This window comes from Notolepis coatsorum (assembly GCF_963971535.1).
Source record: "Notolepis coatsorum genome assembly, chromosome: 8".
Lineage (NCBI taxonomy): Eukaryota > Metazoa > Chordata > Actinopteri > Aulopiformes > Paralepididae > Notolepis > Notolepis coatsorum.
The window spans coordinates 27,250,852-27,271,417 of NC_140172.1; the positions used below are offsets into that span (position 1 = coordinate 27,250,852).

At 41.9% G+C, this 20,566-nt stretch overlaps 1 protein-coding gene across 1 annotated transcript; it reads right to left on the reverse strand.

Moving 5' to 3' along the window:
• Positions 1-3,922: 3,922 nt before the first annotated feature.
• On the reverse strand, positions 3,923-9,505 carry LOC311233866 (polyubiquitin-C). Its single transcript, XM_084320926.1, has 2 exons — positions 9,378-9,505; positions 3,923-6,782 (listed from the first exon to the last, which is right to left on the reverse strand). Exon 2 carries the CDS (start codon positions 6,772-6,774, stop codon positions 4,261-4,263), a length of 2,514 nt encoding a protein of 837 aa, XP_084177052.1. The 5' UTR covers positions 6,775-6,782; positions 9,378-9,505; the 3' UTR covers positions 3,923-4,260.
• Positions 9,506-20,566: the final 11,061 nt, after the last annotated feature.

Genomic DNA, 20,566 nt, shown 5'->3' on the forward strand with positions numbered 1-20,566 from the left:
ATCAATATTAAAATCACCAAGACAGTACAACTCTCTATTTTCCTCTGTGGCCCTGTCCAACATGTCACACAAGCTACTTAAATACTGTATATTGGCACTGGGTGCCCTATAACAGCAGCCAATAAGTATAAGTTTCAGGTGTGGGAGTTGCACTTGTAGCTTCAATATCATTTATCATTAAATCCTGCCTAAGTTTCACAGGGAAATGTTCACGAATAAAAATTGCCACACCACCACCAAACCTGTTTCTATCATGTCTGTAAATTGTGAAACCATAAATCTCAACCTCAGAATCTTCGAAGGAGCTGTCCAGATGAGTTTCGGTAACTGCTAGAATATCAACCTTATTTGACTCCAAGAATAGAGCAAGGTCGTGAGTTTTGTTCCTCAGGCTACATATATTAATGTGAGCAAGGACTAGGCCTTTCGGCAGGTTGACTATGGCATCCATAATAAACGGTTAATGTGATAAGTGATAGATAATAGATAAAATAGTGAATGTAACATGTCTTCTAGGATGGATGATCACTCTTCGGTCTTGAACCCTTTCATAACTTAACCTAGCCATTTTATTTGGATCATCATCATTCCAATATATTCAGGTGTTAAATTTCATTTTCAAAATGGCTAGGTTAAGTTATGAAAGCTGGAGGGAAAACAACATTGTATTTGAAGTTACTGCACTTTGCCTGTACATTACCTGTATAATTATTTAAGGAAATCGTGCAGCAGAGTGCAGTATCTGCTTTTTTGGGGTTAATTAAAATAATTACGTCATATTTTTGTATGCCTAAAGATTACTTCATTAATACATGTTCAATCTGGGTACTATCATCTATCTACCTATAACACATTTTAGATGGCAAGTCAAAAGACGTTAAAGCCATTTTTCTCAGTTTCACTGTTTGGAAGTTACTGCGGTCTGCCTGGGTTTTGAGTGTGATTTTGTAGTTACTGCAGTTTTTAAAACCCCATATCTCCAAAAGGGAGCGACATTAACATCTGAAACTTGGTCACAAGATAAAACATTTATTGACAAGTTCAATTTCACTCATAACTAAATTTAGACTTCTTTCAAGTTACTGCGGTTAGCCTTGACAGGGCAGAATATTCATGGGAGTGCCCACCCACCCCTAAGCAGAACCGACTGGTATTACTATTATTGGATAATGCCTGAAATTACTACATGCCGCTTCGAGGCTAGTCGAGGGACGTGAAAAGTAACTAGGCCTAAAACAAAGAAACGAAAATGTAAAGTGTTATATCCCTTTAGGACCACGCCTATAATATAGGATATAACACTTTACATTTTCGGACCAAGCCTATATTCCCTATAGATTATATATTTTTTAATCCGACAAGGACTTGTCCAACATTAACAATAGACGGGTACAGGTATATACATATGTTGTATTTATTCTATGTCTGTTGTTGTTCAAGTTGTCACTTATTCAAATCACAAGTATAAAATATATATAAAGAAAAAATTTATATATTCCTATTTACAATGGGTTCGTAAAGTACTTCCATAATAAAAACTCTTCACGAATGTAACTAACCGTACTGTGATATAATTTAAAGAAGGGCCCGGATTTAGGCTTTTAACCCTTTCACTGCCACACAACAGAAGGTTAACCGCGGAGCTAATGATGCAAATGATGGAGCATCGCCGTAGGTTGTGTGATAGTAAAGGCGGGGCGGGCTAACCTTCTGTATTGTCACAGTGAAAGGGTTAACCGGCTGTCGTGTGGTAGTGAAAGACTGCAGACTTGTATCTGTTGTTTTGTATTTTTTGTATTTGTATTTTTTTTGTTTTGCCTTTCACACCTTCCCTATGCAGCAACATGTTCATTGACTGCAAATTTTACTTTTTCAATCTAAGAAATCATTTGCAAATCATAATGGATGCCTCTCATCCATTTATATGATATAAACATCTAAAACATATTGTGAACCTAGATAAAAACCTTATAATAAAGAGCTCACTATTTTAATTATGTTCACTGATTAAAACGATTATTTATTCTATGTATTTTGTGTTTGCTAATTTTCTGTTTTCGAATGTATTTTCTTTTACTGACGTGACGAGAGTACTGTACAGAATTAGTTGTTTGGCCTATTTGTAGTATGTCAAAATGACCCTGTTGTATTATTAGATCTGACATTATCTGTAGCTGAAGACAGGCAGCCAGCAGCACAGTCCAGGCTGGGTGAGAACTGTTTTAGATCAAGGAGACCACATGGTTTTTCTTGGTCTGATCATCATTACCTACCAGTATATCATTGACCATGAGAAGCTATTTAATTTTCACCACTGTCAGTGAATGGTGATTGATACCATGGAAAGCTATTGTAAATGTCTACATCTACCACTTTATGTCTATGATAGTGTCCTCGTATCCACGTTTTAAAAGTGGACATTTTGGTGGTTCTGGCATATCTCGAATACTGTGTAGCAGCTACAATGGCCCAGCTATCTGTAGACAGCAGGTGGCGCCCATGCACACAACCAGTGCCTTTTCCATGGTGTGAAGCGAAGGACTCACTTGTGGAGTGACGTGTTGTGGCCTACGTCTCTGAAAATATAGGTCAAGAAGAACTAGACCCCCAGGGCCAAGGAGAGAGACAGGGAATTAAACACTTCAACACGGTAATATGAGGGCAGCTCAAGAAACGTCACGGGGAAAGCCTAGAGAAGTTTCTTTGTTTTTTAAGTTAATTATTAACGTTTTCAGCGTGGAACCCAATTAAAATAAATCCCACCCTGGGATGCCAGCTCATTAAATTATAGTAGATATTATAACGTTGCCATCTGTGAACCACCAGAAATAGGTCTGCAACTATCTGCACCCATAAATAAAGCAGGCTTCAGAGGAATGTCTGTTATGGCTGTGGCCAATGCATCTATCTTCTGCTTGTGTAAGGAAGTTGAACTCTCAATTTAAACATATCCCAGTTTTGCGCTATGCCATTTTCTTGTTGTTTTTTCCACCACAGGTTTGTCTTCTTTCTCCTCGGAAAATATGCCCGATATTGCAATGGATACAGTATTTATACAAGACCAATACGTCATTTGGTGGTATCCATCCGCCTTTAAAATAGTACCGTATATTCCAAAGTACAACACAATTGAATCTATTTATATTTATCTTGCTGAATTAATTTGTTAATACTCTTTACACACATTTACTATAGATACCCTAAACGAAATAATTTTGAGGCACTGAACCAAATGTGAGCCTAGAAGACACTTACGAGTATTGCACAGTAGGTAGCAATGACAACCAAATAAGTATTAATATTTTGGAGGTTATCCTTTCAGCTTCCAAGTTAAACATTCAGATGAAGAATCTTGTTTTCAGATTAGTGATATTCCTAAATAACCTTATCTAAATACATTAGTTTATTCAGATTGTAGTGGTTGTGCACTTCCAAGACATTCACTCTAGATTAAATACAGTATGTTCACACACTAAATCTAGTCTTGTATGGTTTATTGCAAGGCTTCAAATGTTGAGTCTACTTTATACAAATGTATTAGACATTTAATTCGTTACTCTTGGGAAAGAGCATTTTGCATACAATAACATGGTTAATGAAAATAATGTATAATACAACCATGGTATTGTATGCAAAATGCTCTTTCCCAAGAGTAACTAATTAAATGAGTTCCATAAATTTGTATATAGTAGACTCTTGCTGTGCTTTCACTTGCAAATATTCAATACACCAGAGTAAAATGTCTTATGACCTGGAGATCTCTTCCGCCACTGTATCTGCCATATTAGAAATGTCACTTCCAGCCTATCTGAAACAGTATTTTGCCAGTTTACTTGATGCAGATGTGAAATGTTGAAATGTTAGAACCATAAAGTAGCAAATACATTATCCATATTTTAATAACGATGCCAATTTTTAAATGCAATGTTCAAATTTATTTTATTGAGTCATGACAAAACAAAAAATCTTACCACGGTAATACTGCTGATATTTTACGCATGTATACGGGCAAATTGGTAATCAGGAGATTAACATGCATATAAACACCACCATATCCTATCCAAGACTGTAACTGGATATTGGCTAGTATCTGGAATATTCATACGCATATTAACAATCATTGTAAAAACAAGGACAAGTAGTCAAGAAAATGGAATCATTTACTGCCCCATTAAAAAATAAAATATTACTCAGGTTGGTGCCAATAAATATACTGCAATGGGACCCTTACAGTGTGTAGACCTTTTTCATGTTTACACTTTACTGCCCTCCCCTCAGACGCAGGACAAGGTGGAGAGTGGATTCTTTCTGGATGTTGTAGTCGGACAAGGTGCGTCCGTCTTCCAGCTGCTTGCCGGCAAAGATCAGCCTCTGCTGGTCTGGGGGAATGCCTTCTTTGTCCTGGATCTTGGCCTTGACATTCTCAATAGTGTCACTTGGCTCAACCTCAAGGGTGATGGTTTTGCCGGTAAGGGTTTTCACAAAGATCTGCATGCCTCCCCTCAGACGCAAGACAAGGTGGAGAGTGGATTCTTTCTGGATGTTGTAGTCGGACAAGGTGCGTCCGTCTTCCAGCTGCTTGCCGGCAAAGATCAGCCTCTGCTGGTCTGGGGGAATGCCTTCTTTGTCCTGGATCTTGGCCTTGACATTCTCAATAGTGTCACTTGGCTCAACCTCTAGGGTGATGGTTTTGCCGGTAAGGGTTTTCACAAAGATCTGCATGCCTCCCCTCAGACGCAAGACAAGGTGGAGAGTGGATTCTTTCTGGATGTTGTAGTCGGACAAGGTGCGTCCGTCTTCCAGCTGCTTGCCGGCAAAGATCAGCCTCTGCTGGTCTGGGGGAATGCCTTCTTTGTCTTGGATCTTGGCCTTGACATTCTCAATAGTGTCACTTGGCTCAACCTCTAGGGTGATGGTTTTGCCGGTAAGGGTTTTCACAAAGATCTGCATGCCTCCCCTCAGACGCAGGACAAGGTGGAGAGTAGATTCTTTCTGGATGTTGTAGTCGGACAAGGTGCGTCCGTCTTCCAGCTGCTTGCCGGCAAAGATCAGCCTCTGCTGGTCTGGGGGAATGCCTTCTTTGTCCTGGATCTTGGCCTTGACATTCTCAATAGTGTCACTTGGCTCAACCTCTAGGGTGATGGTTTTGCCGGTAAGGGTTTTCACAAAGATCTGCATGCCTCCCCTCAGACGCAAGACAAGGTGGAGAGTGGATTCTTTCTGGATGTTGTAGTCGGACAAGGTGCGTCCGTCTTCCAGCTGCTTGCCGGCAAAGATCAGCCTCTGCTGGTCTGGGGGAATGCCTTCTTTGTCCTGGATCTTGGCCTTGACATTCTCAATAGTGTCACTTGGCTCAACCTCTAGGGTGATGGTTTTGCCGGTAAGGGTTTTCACAAAGATCTGCATGCCTCCCCTCAGACGCAGGACAAGGTGGAGAGTAGATTCTTTCTGGATGTTGTAGTCGGACAAAGTGCGTCCGTCTTCCAGCTGCTTGCCGGCAAAGATCAGCCTCTGCTGGTCTGGGGGAATGCCTTCTTTGTCCTGGATCTTGGCCTTGACATTCTCAATAGTGTCACTTGGCTCAACCTCTAGGGTGATGGTTTTGCCAGTAAGGGTTTTCACAAAGATCTGCATGCCTCCCCTCAGACGCAGGACAAGGTGGAGAGTGGATTCTTTCTGGATGTTGTAGTCGGACAAGGTGCGTCCGTCTTCCAGCTGCTTGCCGGCAAAGATCAGCCTCTGCTGGTCTGGGGGAATGCCTTCTTTGTCCTGGATCTTGGCCTTGACATTCTCAATAGTGTCACTTGGCTCAACCTCTAGGGTGATGGTTTTGCCAGTAAGGGTTTTCACAAAGATCTGCATGCCTCCCCTCAGACGCAGGACAAGGTGGAGAGTAGATTCTTTCTGGATGTTGTAGTCGGACAAGGTGCGTCCGTCTTCCAGCTGCTTGCCGGCAAAGATCAGCCTCTGCTGGTCTGGGGGAATGCCTTCTTTGTCCTGGATCTTGGCCTTGACATTCTCAATAGTGTCACTTGGCTCAACCTCTAGGGTGATGGTTTTGCCGGTAAGGGTTTTCACGAAGATCTGCATGCCTCCCCTCAGACGCAGGACAAGGTGGAGAGTGGATTCTTTCTGGATGTTGTAGTCGGACAAGGTGCGTCCGTCTTCCAGCTGCTTGCCGGCAAAGATCAGCCTCTGCTGGTCTGGGGGAATGCCTTCCTTGTCCTGGATCTTGGCCTTGACATTCTCAATAGTGTCACTTGGCTCAACCTCTAGGGTGATGGTTTTGCCGGTAAGGGTTTTCACGAAGATCTGCATGCCTCCCCTCAGACGCAGGACAAGGTGGAGAGTGGATTCTTTCTGGATGTTGTAGTCGGACAAGGTGCGTCCGTCTTCCAGCTGCTTGCCGGCAAAGATCAGCCTCTGCTGGTCTGGGGGAATTCCTTCTTTGTCCTGGATCTTGGCCTTGACATTCTCAATAGTGTCACTTGGCTCAACCTCTAGGGTGATGGTTTTGCCGGTAAGGGTTTTCACGAAGATCTGCATGCCTCCCCTCAGACGCAGGACAAGGTGGAGAGTGGATTCTTTCTGGATGTTGTAGTCGGACAAGGTGCGTCCGTCTTCCAGCTGCTTGCCGGCAAAGATCAGCCTCTGCTGGTCTGGGGGAATGCCTTCTTTGTCCTGGATCTTGGCCTTGACATTCTCGATAGTGTCACTTGGCTCAACCTCTAGGGTGATGGTTTTGCCGGTGAGGGTCTTCACGAAGATCTGCATCTCTGCACCTGTACAGTAAAAATAAAATAAAAGTGCAACACGTTATATAGATCCACAAATCAAGCATAAATAGCATAATCTTACAGCTAGCAGTACTAGGGTTGGCGTGGGGGGGGCTGATAATCGATTCTATTTTCTAAGATAAATTAAAGATAATCAAAAAATCTATTTCAGTGTTGTGATATGGTTTTTGACCATCATGAGCCAAGAACGAAGATATACCTGGCTAAATCCAACAGATGGCAAAGATTAGCCCGGGAGAATGACTCATGACAAATACAATATTTGTAAGGTGTATAGTAATCTAGAATATGATGAATAGCCTATATAGATATGAATTTTAGAGTCACCATTCATAATTTTATTCGTGGGAGTGCCCACCCACCCCTAAGCAGAACCCACTGGTATTACTATTATTGGATAATGCCTGAAATTACTACATGCTGCTTCGAGGCTAGTCGAGGGACCTGAAAAGTAACTAGGCCTAAAACAAAGAAACGAAAATGTAAAGCGTTATATCCTTTAGGACCAAGCCTATAGTCCCTATAGATTATATATTTTTTAAACCCAACAAGGACTTGTCCAACATTAACAATAGACTGGTATATACATGTTGTATTTATTCTATGTCTATTGTTCAAGTCACTTATTCAAATCACAAGTATAAAATATATATAAAGAAAACATTTATATATTCCTATTTACAATGGGTTCGTAAAGTACTTTCATAATAAAAACTCTTCACGAATGTACCTAACCGTACTGTGATATAATTTAAAGGGCCGGATTTAGGCTTTTAACCCTTTCACTGCCACACGACAGAATGTTAACCCTTTACTATCATACGACCGACGGCGATGCTCCATCATTGGCATCATTAGCTCCGCATCAACCTTCTGTCGTGTGGCAGTGAAAGGGTTAACGTTACTGGTAGAGTCCAGGCGGCGTGTATATCTTCCCCAACAGAGTTTCACTTCCGCGTTCGGTTTGCGCGATCTGATTGGCCACTGACGTTTTCAGCGCCAACGGAGCAGGAGCACTCATTCAAGGGTACTACGACTATGCTTGCACCTCATGGTACCAAAGCACCTCAAAGGCACTAAAAAACAAACATCTCAAAACAAGCTAGTCAGACTACTACTTGACCTGACTCCTAGAACCCACCTCACCCCTGCCCACTTTGACAACCTAGGATGGCTTAGAGTAGACGACGGACAGAGTACAGCAACTTGCAATGGGCCTGGTCTACAAGATACACTACGCGACCAAGGTACCCATGTACATGTCAAAATACTTCCCAAAGGTCAGTGAATACCACGATCACAACACCAGAGGGAGCTCCACAAATCATGTAAAACCCAGATTCGGCTCAAACAAGGGACTAAACACGTTTCGCAATTATGCCACATCAATGTGGAACGCCCTACCTAAAGCTGTAAAGGAATGTGAATCACTACCCACTTTCAAAAACACTCAAAACACCTACGTGAGACTGCAATTCGAAACTGGCCCCTACAAATGTCCTAACCTAGTTGTACAGTAAATGACCAAGTAAGGCTTTGTCAATATTCCAATGTACAGTGTAAAATGTGTGTGTCCCCTACACAACCCCCCCCCCCACCCAACCAACCTCCTCCAATGTACAGTTTCTACGCCAAATGTATATACACTCCTTTTCTGGACACTTTTGTATCACAAACAGTACTGTATTTGCAAATCTGATATGTCATAAATGTATAGATGTAGCAGTACTGTCTATCTGTATGTCATATATGTTGTGATGAATTGAAAATGGGGGACCCTGATGTAAACAAGACGAAAGTCTTTCTCTGGTCTGCATCCCCTTAACAATTGTATGTATTGAGCTGTACTGTACCCATTCTGCAATCCGTTAATAAACTTTTCAATCAATCAAACCCCTAACAATCGCGCCAGCAGGCTGTTACCCTAACCAACTAACCCTAAACTTAACCTCGAAAGAGTCGCCAAGCTTATCCAGTTTGTTAGGAGTAAGGCGATTGGCGCCGAGAGAAACGTCAGCAAACCGAAGGCGGAAGTGAAACTCCGTTGGGGAAAATATGCGTTATTTTTTAACTCTAACCTTAACCAACTTCGAAAGAGTGCCTACGCTTAACGGGTGGCAGAACTAGGCGTCACACGATTGGGCGCACATCAGAGAGCGTCTCCGCAAAATGAGGCTACGAAAAAAAAATTACGCGGAAAATATACAGGCGACCAGGCGCCATCTTGTGTTCCGCTTTCCGGACAGACACTAGAAACGCTGACTCACAAGGCCTAACGCTACGTTTCTGTAACATTAGCGAAGCTACCAGAAATTAACCGGTCGAAGTCAATAATAAACCGGCAGACACACAGGTGACGAAATTGGTGACAACAATACATTGCTAACTTAACGTTAAATTGTCCCAAAACGTACCATATTGTGTCCGTGTTAACGTTAGCATTGGGCCTAGATAAATAAAAAATAACACATACGACCTCCAAAAACAAAAATCACAATAACCGAAGCAATACATTTATGACAAGATACATTTAAAATAGTATTTACATTAAATAAAGATACAAGGAAGAACATTACTTACGATTCGATATTGGTATAGCAGTAACAGGTTTTTGTCTTTCTTTCTTCTCGGGAAATATGCGGGACGTTGCGACGGACACAGTATTTATACGAGACCTAAAGACGTCATTTGGTGGTATCCATCCGCCTTTAAAATAGTACCGTATATTCCAAAGTACTGTAGTACAACACAATTTAATCTACATTTGTCGTATTTTTCTTGCTGAATTAATTTCTTAATACGTTACAAAAAATTTACAATCAGACTCGGACGCAAAATACACTTGTAAATATAAAATATCGACAATAACAAATCACAGCGGAGTGATACTTCATACTCCATGACGACATATCCAGAATTTGCTAGAACAACTGAAACACCAAGAGCCCTCCCCCAAACCTCTGATTGGATGCTGGAAATGTTTGTTTGATCAGTGACTGGTTGGATTGATTGATTGATTGAAAATGTGGGTACAATACAGTACAGCTCAATACACAACTGTTACTGTTGATCCAGCGCCATTTCATGTCCTGTGACAATGTTGTCATGCCAGTCTGCTAGAATTATTAGAATAATGTTATTCTAGTCTGCCTTTATAATTATATGGCATGTAATCTGGCACCATTTGCAGCGGACGCCAGTGGCGAGCCCAAATTTGGGAAAACCTGTTATAATCTGGATCGTGTCTGAAATACTGATTATTTTCTGTTTTTAAATACCATCATTTGATACATAATGTTTGTTTTGATGGATGCATTTACTGGGCTAAACTTGCAAATTTCCAAGCTGCTGATATAAAAACTGACCCATGACTGTGTTTCTTGTGTGAACAAGCACTAGCACTGTATGTCCTCAAACAAACGTGCCTGGCAACAGATGGAAACGTGTATCCTAAACACGTGCTACCAGCTGTTGTGACTTGGCTGCCAGAGAGGAATCTGACACCGCTTGTTGGCTTGCTACCTTCCCCATACATTAGTAGTTGAAGTCAATGTGCACATTAATTTATTATATGGAGACAAGCTAAATATAGGGAATATATAACCATACATGAAATCCAAAGCGGATTTGCCAATAAGCCACTGGCTGACACTGAATCACTCTTAGGCCTTACACAAGGCTACGGTGGTCATAGAGAAGTGATGTTTGAAGTAAACATTTCTAAATTCAGTACCAAGCCTTGCAGTAAAATAACGCTCAAGTATTTGGCCAAGTTTGGGGTATCTAAAGGGGGAAAATATGCATTAACCAGGTTCTGGACCACTATCTAATTTTTGCCTTATTTTAATTTATAATGCTGTTACCCCACAGGACTTCCTAAAAGTCAGCCCACCCCTACCTTAAACCTAACCTTACCCTTATTGGACCTCACACCTTAACTTAGACTTGGACTTGGTACATGAGATGTCTGGTTTTTTAGTGAACCCTGTTACATAACAAGAGTATAATTTTTTTGTGAGGTTATATTGAAGGTTGTGTATGCCAGAATAAAATATAAGCCTTTGTCCCCCCTTTGTCCCCCTAGCGCTCTCCAACCTAACAAGGCCACTGGCCATGACAATATCCCCTCCAAATTTCTCAGAGACTCAGAAGCCGCCATCACCCCAGTCATCACACACATAATAAACCTCTCCATAAAACAGGGACACGTACCCAAATACTTCAAAATTGCAAGAGTAACCCCCCTGCACAAAAAGGGCAGCAAATTAGACCCAGGCAACTACCGCCCTGTTTCTATTCTTACCTCCATCTCGAAAGTCATGGAAAAAATAGTATACGAACAGGTCGAAAAGTACCTTGCGGAAAAAAATCTAATCTTCGAATTCCAATCTGGCTTCAGAACATCCCACTCCACTGACACATGCCTTCTCTATTTGAACGACCACATCAAACAAGCAGTGGATGTGGGCAAATACTGCGGCATGGTCATGCTGGACCTACAAAAGGCCTTCGACACTGTCAATCACTCCATTCTGATTGACAAGCTAAAAGCAATTGATTTTGATAGTCTATCAGTGAGCTGGATGCAATCCTACCTGGAGGGGAGAGAACATATGGTGGAGGTAAACGGTACCCTACCCCCCCCCCCCCCCCTCCCAGTGAGCTGTGGTGTTCCACAAGGAAGCATACTAGGACCACTACTGTTCCTAATTTATGCAAATGACATGTCGTCAGCTTGTAACTGCAACTTGTTCCTGTTCGCGGATGACTCAGCCCTGCTGGTCTCTGACAAGAACAAGTTCCAGGTTGAAAAAACCCTCAGCTCGGAACTAGGCAAAATCTGCACCTGGCTCGCTGACAACAAACTATCATTACACCTGGGTAAAACAGAGTCCATTCTCTTTGGTTCAAATAACAAACTCAGCAAGGCCGACGGCTTCTCAGTTACAGTGGGTGACAATATTGTCACAAGGAAAGATGAAATTACATACCTAGGTTCCATCCTAGAGGCTAATCTTTCCTGCAACAAAATGGCATCCAATGTAATAAAAAAAGTCAACCAACAAACTAGATTCTTGTACCGGATCTCCTCTCTGGTAAACAAGAATACCCTGAAGACTCTGGCAGGAGCATGCACTCATTCAAGGGTACTACGACTATGCTTGCACCTCATGGTACCAAAGCACCTCAAAGGCGCTAAAAACAAAATTACAAACATCACAAAACAAACTGGTCAGACTACTGCTTGACCTTACTCCTAGAACCCACCTCACCCCTGCCCACTTTGACAACCTAGGATGGCTTAGAGTAGACGACAGAGTACAGCAACTTGCAATGGGCCTGGTCTACAAGATACACTACACGACTAAGGTACCCATGTACATGTCAAAATACTTCCCAAAGGTCAGTGAATACCACAACCACAACACCAGAGGGAGCTCCACAAATCATGTTAAACCCAGATTCAGCTCAAACAAGGGACTAAACACGTTTCGCAATTATGCCACATCAATGTGGAACGCCCTACCCACAGCTGTAAAGGAATGTGAATCACTACCCACTTTTAAAACCACTCTCAAGGAGCACCTACGGGAGACTGCAATTCGAAACTGGCCCCTGTAAATGTCCTAACTCAACCCCCTCCAATGTAAATGTCCTAACCCAATAATACACGAGATGTGGGACCAAGTAAGGTTTCGTCGATAATCCAATGTACAGTTACCCCCCCCCCTCCCCACCTCATCCAATGTACAGTTTCTTCGTCAAATGTATATCTAAATCTGGTATGTCATAAATGTATAGATGTAGCAGTACTGTCTATCTGTATGTCATGTATGTCATGTTATGATGAATTGAAAATGGGGGACCCTGATGTAAACAAGACGAAAGTCTTTCTCTGGTCTGCATCCCCTTAACAATTGTGTGTGTATTGTACCCATTCTGCAATCTGTTAATAAAATCTTCAGTTGGCTGGCTACAGCTTTATTTACTAAATTATGGAGGTTTTTTAATCGTCAAGGTAAGAGAGGATTTGTCATGATCAACTGAAGGCGTATGCTATGGAACAAATGTGCTTGGGTTTTCACATCCCGATCAAGCTCAATAGCTTCTGTAACACGCAACTACTCTGTAGGCTACATGCCATTGTTGTTTAATAATAACTCCCGGTGTTATGTGTTTAATAAACACTTCTAGCCAGGACATATCTGGACATATAAGACATATATGTATCATGTTTCTTTTTTTGTTGGCTGGGTTTTGTATGCAGAGGGAAATGTCAATCTGTTGTCGACGGGGGGGAAATAAGAATTAATTATTTTCACAGGGCATTATGACCAGAGATTTAAATATCAACAGATTTTCTTCTGGTAAAAAAAACAGGAATTACCGGATAATGGAAACCCTGCCCACTGTGCCCAGTGTATGTATCCAGACAATAGTTCACATTTAGGAGCTAGTTATGCGGGGTAAGGGAGAGGTGGGCTATCGCGTCATCGGTTCAGGAGAAGACGCGTATTGCTTGTAAAGATGGTGACGCAATGGGGGGCGTCTTCAGGCGTCTTCAGAATTGCGCACTCTGGGAGCTGGTATCAGAAAGTAGCGTCTTCAGGCTGCCAGAACGCAGTTCCGTGTGGCTGAATGGTGCAAACGATCAAATACTTTGCCTGATACGACCGAAATCGTTTTAGTCTAGACATGGCCTTATTGTAGGTAACTATTGTGAATCCTGCTCATAATTTCAGTTTATCTTGATGGCCTGTCAATGAAAAGATGGTTGTCATGAGACAAATTCCAAAGTGCAGAATAAACAGCAACACTATAACACAAACTAACGGCACTCAACTATACCATTTGATCTGTCTCACTGGAGACCTTATGTCTAACCATATTACATGTTTGTCATGTCTTTTTGAAAATGCAGTGATTTTGTACTCTAAAACTCGGCCATAATGTGAAAACCATCTCCCTTTCCTTTTTGAGAAAGTGGGAGTTATTGAATAACAATCAGTGAAATGGGTTATTGTTAGGTGTTCAAACATGACCTGACTTGTCTGTTGTTGCTATCAACCTTATTTAGTAGGCAGCACAGTCTCTCTCCTTCTGAGTGGAAATGGCTAAAGAGATGAATGAGAATGATATTGATTTGATAATCATTGTTAAATGCCTCATTGCTCAACAAGAGGACATCCTACGATTATGTTTCTTTAGGCTATGCAGCACATGACGTTGACACACTGGTGTCACTGACTATTGTATAGGAAAGCCTGTCAAATGTAGGCTTATAAATATAATCAGTGATGGAATATGAAACTATATACAGTATGTTGTATATTTTATAGGCTACATTGTAGGAAAAGCTTCCAACAGATGTGCTGTAAAGTCATCAGTTATAATCTTCTTTTTGAACAACAACATTTTGTGATGAGATGTTGACCAGGCTAGGCTCCAGCTACAGTGACTCAGCAAGAAGCTATACTGTAAACTACTGGTTCAATAAGAGCAAGGAGTGGTGATCTAGGTCAGGGTATTCCCAGGAGTCATGTGACGCTCAGCGCGTGATATTGCAGTCTACTCCAAGGAAAGGGTGGCACTTCTGCCTAAACTGGTTTAGCCTGAATGGAATGCATTTGTGCAAGTCTCCCGTACTTGTAAATAAGGTCTCAGCTTTCAAAACATGTTGATGGGAAAAGTACATTGTTTTAAGCAGAAAATATTAATTATATACATTTTGAGAAACTGTAAATTAAAAGATACATAATGAAAATTCTACATTTTCTTGTTTCTAGTTCTATCTATTTTCTATCTGACGATCCAATCAATCAATAGCAGCAAACAGAATACAAATATCTTATTATGTATTTATATAATTTTTTACATAAATGTGATAACAGGATTGTTTATCCGTGAATGGGGTTCGTGTTTACTGTGATTGAGAAACATTATTATCTATCAGGGTGGGACATTTTACCCCGTGCCTCAGAGGCTCTGACCTGCTATTCCATTCCACGTCACCAAGTTTCACAACACTGGCCAATTAGGATGCAGGTCAAACTGGTATATGAATCTCTTACCAGAACATTCTGTGATAACTGGTCATTGATATGTATTCTAAGGTCAAATGTTAACATAGTAAAAATGAGATTAACAGAGAAGAGTCAGAAAAGAAGGTCGATATCTCCTGATATGATATGGATATTTCTGTTTCCAGGCAGGATGGCGGTGAAACATCCAGGCCACAGTGGGGCTTCCAGATTTGAAGTCTGAATCAAATCAAATCAAATGTATTTGTAAGGCCTGACAACACACGTTAATGTCCCCATGGGCCGGACATGTCTTCTTTAATTAAACAAGTCAAGAAGAAACATCACAATAAATCAAGAACAAAACAAAAAACACCATGAAATCCAAAATAAAATGTAAAATAAATAAATGAATGCAACACTCCCAGACATACTCCACGCGAACGTTAGGAAAAACTCACTAAAAACCTAGCAATAGGAAAAAATCGCCACAGGCAATGTGGAGGAGAGAAACCTTAGAAGGGCCGTTCAAAGGGGGATCTCCCTTCTTAAATGTCGTGATAGTAGTGTTGCTATAAAACAGGCGAAACAGTTGGTAAGCATGTACATACGTGTAATGAAACACAAATAAGTACATGCAATAGCAAATGGGGTACATAAGAACATTTTGAAAGATTGAAAATAGAGCTGATGACGGAAACCTTTTGAGGTATGGTGGGGGTGGCGTAGAGAGGATTGCAAGTGTAACGGGGAAGTCCGTGGGTATGTCCACAGTCACTGAAACAGGTGTGTTGACGGGTGACTGTGGCAGTGCGGGCTGGTAAATTAAACTCACTTTCCCATAACAGGGTTAATAGACGCATAGGTACGGTAGTTAGGAGTGGATCCACTTCTTAGTGCAGCGGTCTGTGTCGTCGCCCGCGGATGCGGGAGCCCCCTGTTCGACTCCCCCTCGGGACATTCTCATTTAACATTTAACATCAAACACAACGCAGACCAATATGATCCGTCACACATCCTCCCGGCCATCACCACGGCATTCTGTCTGGCATTCTGCAGACCTGCCATGGTTGGCCATATGGAACAATGTTGACAAAGACCCACTTGAATAAAACAAATACATTTTATTATCAATCTCACAACATACACATTCAAATTCAACACGCACTAAGCATACCTTCTGTGGAGTTCAGAGTTTCTACACTCCATATTCCAATCCAGATGGCTACAATAAGCACAACACATACCTTTTGTTTAAAACTCTCCTAATGTAAAGTTGTACCACCACCCTGTATTATTTAGTATAATACTAATTTAGTAGTCATGAATACATACAAGGGATATTAGTTGTTGTTAAAACAACAAGTGTGAGGCGGCCCCAGAGGCATGGAAATGTGAAGAATGGATTCATTCTGGATGTTCTAAAATGGTAAATGGTGCATTTATTCAACTTTCAACTATTCAGCACAAAATCAAGACAGTACAGATATGCAGATATATTTACAACACGTTCTCAATTAACATCATGTCTGTACTGTTAGACAGCTATGCTTGGGGGAGGGGAAGGGGTGTGGGGGAAACATAAAAGCAGATAAACCAGAATATACTACATGTGTGGATGAAACCACCAGTAAGTGTTGAAACAAAGACAGATTTAAGAAGTAAAAATAATAATAATGATGATATGCGAGTGATATTAGTAGTTACAGTTTAGATGCAATCATGGTTGTATATTGAAGGAATTCAGATTCAGATTCCTTTATTAAGCCATATGTGTAACCACATTGGTAATTGTCACAGCGATACAGTGCTTTCCTCCGGAAGTCCACTACCATCAGCCTGCCTCCCACCACCCACGAACACCAACCCCCCCACCACCCCAGCCAACAGCACACTACCTATCGAGACAACAGCCACAACTCGAGCAGGTGCCACATACAGAAGTTCTGTTACATCTGATCGTTACTGTAATGTAGTCTCATATTCCAAGTCTCACCCTCAATAGAAGCTAACAGAAAAGGATTGCCTAAAAGGACTCCAAGTCTAATTTTGACTGTTCGCAGGGTTAGCAGAGATTGCCCCTATCTTTACATAATTTTGTATATATAAGTGTATACACTATACTTTAGTAGATCTCAGCCTTACATTTAAATGTTGAAACAGTGCGTAAAAACAGCAGACTTGAAAGTTGCTACAGTAGGTAGGTAATTCACCCTTTTGAAAATCACTACTGTCACGGCTAGACATATTGAACCCAATATGTGGACACAGAGAGGCAGACAGGTCTTGTTAAAACCCAGCACGGGTATATTTATTTAGAAAGGGGTAGTCAGGTATCCGGGCAGGAATCGAGGGACATGGGGGGGGGGGGGGGGGGCAGGATCTCGTACAGTCCAGGGAGCGTGTGTGGGACAGGGTAGTCAGACAGGCAGGGGTCGATAACGTAACGGTTACTCAGGTAATAAGGGGGAGTAGGTGTGACGGATCATATTGGTTAGGCAGGGGCAAGGCAGTCCAACAGGCAAGGGGTCATACACGGGTTCAGGTCCTCATACGTTCCAGGAAATGGCAAGGAGAATAGTCAGGCAGGTGGAGGTCAGAGCACGTTATCCAAGCACGAGATCAGGGTGAAGAGCCAGGTATCGGACTGCAGGAAAGGAGGACAACACAGGGTTAGGCACGGATTAAAGAACACGGAATAGATCACTCACGAGCGCACAATAAACTACACGACTGACTGGGAAAACACAAAGTTCTGATCTGGCAGCATCATGACATCTGAGGCGGGGTTATATAGGTGGTGACGGCCCACAGACGTCAATCAGCTGCTCCCATGACTCCAGCACACCTGAACTTCATACCTGACATACGTTGACACATATTTTCAGGTACATTTCAGGTACAACGTGTATTAGAAAAAACTAAAACATAAAGCAATTTTAGGAAAAATTTTAACTATGTGACCGATGTTGACAATGGACAGTGACATTTAATAACACTGGTATGGTCCTTTAATACTAAATTTTAACTACATCTTTCATTCTGACAGTAATAGATTCAAACAAAGTTTGGTATTTATTACCATATATTACCAACACTTTACCAACACACCACACTTTGAGATGATATTGTAGTGTGTGTTTTTACTATGCCCCACGTAGTTTTCTTGATTTAGAACAGTCTCTGTCCTGGCCACAATTGAAGCAGGGCCTCTGTGTACTTTGGTTCTGTTGATAAGGTTGCTGGAACTGTCGTCTGCCCCAGCCTCCTCTCTGAAAACCTCTTCCTCTGCCCCTCCGTTGGTTAAAGGCTTGCTGGTATACGGCAGCGCCGGTGCCTTCAGTGAGGTTGGTGACTGCTTTGATGAGCTGGGATTGCTGGAGCAGTCTGTTAGATATCTTGGCCTTGGCTTTGTTTTCCTCTTTGTATCTTTGTTCATCGTGGTTTGCATGTCTTGTGCTTATCACAAAGCTATTCAATAATGTTGCTATCCCATCTGGAACTGTCCCATAGCTGGGTGATGGTGTTTGTAGCTGCGGTAGTGGAGCGGGGGGCCTCTGCTACTGGCTGCCGGGTGGGGTCGGCTGCACCTGCCTCCTGGTTCTGGAGCAGTGGGGCCGGTGGGCATGGATAGGCATCATCAAGGTCAGGATCCACCATGAGAAGAGACATACAGTAGATGGGTAGTAGATGGGTGTCGTGAGTGTGTCATCTGTACCTTTCATTGTTTCATCATTACTACCTGTAGACAGAGTGGTGGTGAGGCAGGAACAGGAAGAGACCCATATAAGGCCATGGAGACCTGCTGACAGACAGGGGAGAGAAAGGCCCTGGCTGTGGCTGTAACAGGTGTTTTCGCCTCACGTGGTATTAGGACTCTTCTCTGGACCGCTACACAATATATATATATATATACACGTATAGTGTGATTTTGCGAGCTCGGTAACCTGCGTCATCCTAACCCCTGTTCTCTGATGTGCAGGACCTCATCCCTCCGGCCTGCACTCACCCACGGCTCTCACCAGCCTGCACCCCCCTGGAACTCACCTACCCACTTGCCTGTTTGTCTCTCCTCCCACTCCCTGTACTTCATCACCAGACCCCTACACCTTGTCCTTACCTGGCTGCATTAAACATCCTAAACCGCCTCCTAAATCCTAAATCTGATTTGATTCATTCTCCTCTACCTGTGTTTTGCTCTTGGGTTCAGTCTAGACAGGGGCAGTGGTGGCCTAATGTTTAGAGAAGCGGGTTTGTGACCAGAAGGTCGCCGGTTCGATCCCCGGGACCGGCAGAAAAAATCTGCCGCTGAAGTGCCCTTGAGCAAGGCACTTAACCCCCAACTGCTCCAGTGGAGTTGCTCAGTGGCCAACGGTGTCAGACTGTGGTTGTACTGGGCAGCTCCCAGGTGTGAATGGAACTGTGTGAATGTGAAGCAGGGCGTAGCTGAAAAAGAGCATCTGTGCTCAGCGAACCTACCCTGGGTAAATAAAGGTTAAACAAAGACTGATACGCCTTTGACTGGTTTCAAAATTGTTATGTTCCTTTAGTTAATGTTATTCCTTTAGTAGGCAGCTAGCAGACTTTGTCATGCAAACTAACCAGCCACATATCTAGCTACTGTAGCTAACTTTCAGCAGCTAATTTCCATGTATAACTAATAATAACTAATCATTCCTTTGCTGCCCTAGGGGTTGATATGCTCACCCTGCTGCACACTAGCCCTACAACAGCATAACCTAGTATGTTGATATCAGAACAATGAACACTTGTGGAAAGACTTTATTCTTATTAAATCGATTGTATTCTTCTTTTTTTCAGTTGATACAATTATTTTTCTATTTTAAACTTTAACTTGTGGTTAAAGTTGTATGGGTGGTTATGAAAGCAGACAAAGACATAAACAGCTCAACACTCCAGAGTCTTGCATTGTTGGGTTGAGTTATGTATAGCTCTTTCGGCTCAACACAGTGTAGTGTACTCATTGGCCAGCAATAATTGCTCAGACACAGATTTAACTTAGATAGGGATATATAATGAAAGCTGTGGTCTTCCTGAAAGGTGTGATAGTTTTCATGTTGAGACGGCACAAATGTACCTACAGTGCCCAACATATTCTGAAAATGGCACATTTGTCTAGTACGAGTGGTTCTAAAAGCCAGTAACAATTGTTCGGACACGCTGTGTAGACCACTGAGCATTTATTCTGAAATTGGCAGTAGCCTACCTTGTAATTTATACAAATGTATGCAGTGAATAAACATTATTAGGCGTATATAAATGTTTTTTTTCACAATTTCATGGCATCGAACAATAATCTGACAGTTCATTTGGTGACTTTGATTGTTAAATAAAACAAAGATCATGTGAAATGTATGTTTTTAAAAACATACATTTTCGGGCATTTATTTTGAAGGCTAAACTCGTCCAAACCGGAAGTTAATTGATCTGGAACTCTTATTGTTGCGTGCGGAACGGAGCTGTAATAGGGAATCATAGTTATGTAGCTAAGTAATAGTTATTATTTCTTCTCGTAAAATATGTATCCATCCGCCTTGAATGTAAAATAGTTTTAATAGATTGCAGAGAAGAAAGGGCCAGAAAAGAAGCAGATCCTGATATGCAGTGTTGGTGGTGAGTAGCTTCACTAGTACAAATCAAACTAGTTTTGCATTAGCCTGCTCGTAGTTCAAATTATTTCAAGTTATTTAAATTGTTAATTACGTTTCTTTCTTCCTAATTTGAGGT